Source organism: Lactuca serriola, chromosome 2 (assembly GCF_051521515.1).
Source record: "Lactuca serriola cultivar US96UC23 chromosome 2, Lser_US96UC23_V15, whole genome shotgun sequence".
Taxonomy (NCBI): domain Eukaryota; kingdom Viridiplantae; phylum Streptophyta; class Magnoliopsida; order Asterales; family Asteraceae; genus Lactuca; species Lactuca serriola.
Genome location: NC_136409.1, coordinates 114,971,854 through 114,977,107, shown reverse-complemented (window position 1 = coordinate 114,977,107; position 5,254 = coordinate 114,971,854). Strand labels below are relative to the sequence as shown.

The window sequence follows — 5,254 nt, the reverse complement described above, 5'->3', positions numbered from 1 at the left end:
CACCCATGTGTACAAGATGTGTCGTGGAAGGATGGATGAATCAATTGAGAAAACTAAAGAATACTATTTCGGAGTCTTCAGTGTTGTGACTACCAAGGATATATATTTTCCTTTAATCTTCATGGAAAATTGATGTTAAACAAGTTTAATTCTTATTTGATTTGTCTCCCTTTTGGTTTTCAAACTTTTATTTAAGTTTTGATCTTGATTGTTTTGTTTTCTTTAGGTTTCGGTTATTTCTAACAATGCTTTGAAAAAGAAGACTCACTTTGGAATAATGTCTGTAAACGTTAAACAAGTTATACTTTTTTGAGTTATAATATTGATCATGTTACACTGTTACCCACATTTATGATTTTTGGTGTGATTTCAGGACCATTTTAGCTATATACTTCCAGTGAATTTGTTTATGTTTCCAAATACATGGATATCTTGATACTTTTTGTTGATATAGTTGCTTGACTATTCTTGCTTTTTATTTTTCATTCATTTAAACCATAAAAGTAAGAAATTTAAGAGGGTTAAGATGGTACATAGAACTTGGATATGGATGAGTGGTTGAAGGTTTGTATTTCTCATGCTACCACTCCCAAAATTTCCTTTATGTTTGCTAATCTTTTACTAGCGCAATTTTCAAATCTTTATACAAAAAATCAATCAAATTGGTTTCAAATTGATTAGGGTTTTTTAAACTTTTTTGGTTTGATGTTCTGTTGATGGACAAGCATACCATGGAACAAAAATATAATTTATAATAGGATTAGATGCAAGAAATTAAAATATACTCTCATTCATTTTTTAGTAAGGCATTCTACATTTTTTTAAATATCAATAGGTGTAATGAACAAGAGAATATTTAAGAATGGTTTGATGTATTAGGACAATGCTTACATATACATTTTCTATTATGGGGATTTAAGTTTAAAGGCATATAGATTGTTAAATACTTTGTGTATAAAAATATATAATGTGATAACTATTAGACGAAGAGAATAGAAACAATTGTTGATAAGCTTAGTTTAGCCATGTATATTACACTCCTACAACCAAATATAACATTAAAGATTATTAGTTTTGTAATAAATTATAGAGTTTCATGTTTCCTAAACCAAAAGAGAGCTTGAATATTTGATTTTCATCTTTCTTGAAGCCCATATCATTTGAACTTAGTATATTTTTCGCTTCCTTATGGAATATATTTTTTTTTATAAATGTTTGGGTTATATTAATTAAAATATCACAAATTTGCATATGATGTTATTTTGTTGTTTTTTAAATTCTTGAATTAAATATAACTATAAAACTTTCAAGAATATAACAAAAATGTTTCATTTTCATGGTTTATAAAATCTTTTATTTTTAAATCCTATTAATATATTTTGATGAACATATTATCTATTAAAAGAACTAATTGCATATAAAGTATGAAATTCAAAAGAATTGTTAGTTAACATAAACATTTTATCTTCTAAAATATAACATTTTTTATTTTTACTTTAGAAATTTGAAGTAAAATTAAGTTTAGGAATCATGTTAGTGCGTTGTTTGCTTAAACAAATCATTAAATTGATAAGTTGCCATCCAAATGACATAGTACATTTGACATAAAAATTAAAACAATAGGAGTTAATTTGTGTATGGAAGGATGTTTGTTTTTTATTCAAGTGTTTTTTCGTCTTGTAAATATTTGTAACAGAGAATGTAATAAAAAAATTTCAGTTATTATATTTTGTAATCAATAATAATAATAAAACATATTTTATATTCATTATTTTTTTAGAATGATAATGAAATATAATATAATAGAAACCAAAAAAGCCATCACGAAGCTGGACAATACAAGAGTGCAAAGAACGAAAGAAAAAAGAAAATCAGTTAAAAACAACCCAAACTACAAAAAGCAATAAGGATAAGCACAATTGTACAAGCAAAAGAAAACCACCAAATGAACAAATCAGGAAGAGAAACGGTCTTCTGCCAGAGAAGCACTGAAACATTATTGGGTGAAAGGGCCTACAAAAACTAAACAAAACTAAACCCAAAATCACCAAGGCTAAATTGTTCATAAAACCACGAATAAGAGGCTTCGAAAAAAAAATAGCAACATTAGACTGGAAGGAGTGGGAGGGATGGTTCCCTCACTTTTGGTGAGCCATACCCTTTCTTCCCTCACTTTCTTTTTCCCTCACCTAAAAGTCAAGGATTGGGAGGGAAGCCCTTCCCTCATTTTATTTTTTATTTTTTTTAATTTTTTTTTTATAATTTTTAAATTAATATCAAACATAAAATTTAATTAAAAATAAAAAGCATATCATTAAGTAAAATAAAAATTACATTAACCCTAAAATTTAAATAAGTAGAAAAAAATACCAAAAAATAATCAAACAAACTACAACATAGTAAAAATTATTAATTAATATCCTAATATTATTTAAACCTAGATACGTCACTCGGAATCATCGTCTTCGTTCTCGCCTACATCATCTGCATCATTCTCCTCAGCGTCACTCTCGTCGTCAGAATCTTCACTCTCGACGAACATATCAGAATCCTCGTATGATTCATCAAACAAATCATCATCGTAAGATAACTCTTGCAGGGGCTGAACATGAGCCCTATAAATGTGCTCCACCAAATCAGCACGAAGGGCCTGATGAAGGTCGCGATTGTGTACTTCTCTTCTGTTCACCCTATACTTTTGTGTACCAATGGCTACTCCTTCGACATTTGGCAAAACTTCATTTTCATTATATTGGCATATCGCTCTTCCTTCGTCTTCAAGAATCATATTATGCAATATGATACATGCATACATTACGTGTCGTAACCTTTTCACCTCATATGACGTTGCCCCGACCGTTAGTACTTGCCAACGTCTCTTAAGTACACCAAATGCTCGTTCCACATCCTTCCTAGCTGACTCTTGCGCCTCTTTAAACTTTTTCCTTTTCGGGTCGTTAGGACATGTAAACGATTTCACAAAAACAAACAAAGGAGGATATATATAACGTCAGTAAGATAGTATCCATGCTTATATGCTACCCCATTTGCTTGAAAAGGTACATCGTGTGACTTTCCAAGGTAGATATCGTTGAATACATGCGACTAGTCTAGCACGTTAATGTCATTGTTTGCACTAGCTGGACCAAAGAATGCATGCCATATCCAAAGATCATGTGATGCGATAGCCTCTAGAATAATCGTCGGCTCTTTGTGGTCGCCTCTCATGTACTGACCACGCCATGCGTTGGGGCATAATGCCCAACTCCAATGCATGCAATTGATACTACCTAGCATTCCAGGGAATCCATGTTTGCCTTCATGTACCGTATACAATTGGTGGATATCCTTGATAGTTGGTTTGCGCAAATATCGTTGCCCGTAAACCAAACAGATCGCTTTGCAGAACTTGTACACAGAGTCCCTCACGGTACCCTCTGATATTCTAAAATACTCATCCCATTTGTCTGCGCCCATGCCGTATGCTAGCTGACGAATTGAAGCCGTGCATTTTTGAATGGGAGAAACATTTTTTCCCCTTGCATCCATTTTCCATTGGAAATATGGAAAACGGCCTTCCAAATTGCCAACAATACGTAAAAATAGTTCCTTCCTCATCCGGAACCGACGTCGAAATTTTACAGCGTAGACGGCGCCATCTGTAAAATAATATTCTATAAGACGATCGTGTCCGGCTTCGTGATTTCTACGTAACGGCGACTTTCTTAGGTTAGGTCGTGCACGTGATGTTTCACCAAGTCGGTTTTGATAGTATGCAACCGTTTTCGCCATGACGGAACCGATAAACTTAGCCTCCTCTACTGCCGTCGAATCGGATAATGAAGATGATGGCATTTTGAGTAATATTTTTAAGAAAGAAATATAGAGAAATATAGATTGTGGTTTAAAAAAATGATAGAATGTGTGAGTATTTATAGATTAAGAAAAGGAACCGATAAACTTAGCCTCCTCTACTCCCGTGGTTCCTTTCCCGCACCCACGGTGTGGTGTGCACAGGTGCGGGATCGGTCCCGCCCCTTCCCCGCATAGCCACTCCGTCCGGTCTTATAAGTAACAAAAGTACCAACCGGGAAGCGACAGAGTAGTAAGAACGGACAAGGAAAAAATTCCCCAAACCCGAGGACCCCACATACTATGAACATTCACCCGCAACAAAACAACGAATGTACCACCCAACTTCTCATCCATTGTAGCTAAGACAATACTAGAAAATAGTAAGTTACATACATAAATCAATACATTTTTGGAATTGATTACAAACAATTATGTAAAGTTTAATTAAATTATATATTTTTTTAAAACATAAACAATTAATTTTAAATAAATTTTACTTTTTTAAACCACAAACAATTAATATCAAATAAGTTATATTTTTTTTAAAACAAAAACATTTCATATTAAATTAAAAAAGTTACACTAAGGCTTTTTCAGGAGGTATTGCTAATTCTAGAAATTTATATTGTACAAGAAATTATAATTTGGGATCGAATCTGTCGTAAGGCTAAAATCGAAAGACCAAAATTGTCAAATCATGATTTCTATGTCTTCTTCCACCCCTGCTACCCGGCAAAGAACTTGATAAATTTTCTCTTTTTGTTAGCGTGCAAATTTCATTTTCTTGGAAACAAACCAATTTGCCAATCATAGTGTTCCATTTCTTTCTCTCTACTCTTGCTACACCCATAGCAAGCACCTCCTAGCTAGTTTCATAACATACATTGTGCGGTGGTGTAGCACCTCTTAGCGAGGCTGTTGGCGAGAGGTGTGGCGAGGTCACTCTCTCAAGCTTTAACAAATTCCTTGAAATAGCAATGCACTTTCTATAATTTTAAACAATAACATACTCTTTAAAATTTTCTACTAATAAAAAACGAAGTTTCTATGACCTTTCTATAAATAACAACATATTGCATATAAATGTTCTGAATTCTTTTTTATTTCGATGGTTCACATACTTGCAAATTAGAATTCAATTCAAGGGCCATTCTGTAGCCTTTTATAGATTAGCATCTTGAATAAAAATATGTGTTATAAGTCAAAGTGAATCAGAGAAAAATGATGAAGATGTAATCGAGTAATGAGAATCAAAATCAGAGTAAAAATGTTAAGAACACAAGTCGTAAATAAGATCTGGTTTCAGCTCAATTATACTTCCACGTTTCACAAAGAGTACAAAAGACAAGTTCTGTAAAGACTCTTATCTAATTCTAAGTAAAGTCCCTATTTATAGGAA

The 5,254-nt window shown here is 32.6% G+C and overlaps 1 protein-coding gene across 1 annotated transcript; it reads right to left on the bottom strand.

Annotated features, from left to right (window-relative positions):
• Positions 1-3,105: 3,105 nt before the first annotated feature.
• Positions 3,106-3,855, bottom strand: LOC145089493 (uncharacterized). The gene has a single exon (XM_079027924.1). The coding sequence runs from the start codon at positions 3,853-3,855 to the stop codon at positions 3,106-3,108; it is 750 nt and encodes a 249-aa protein (XP_078884050.1).
• Between the last annotated feature and the right edge of the window lie 1,399 nt (positions 3,856-5,254).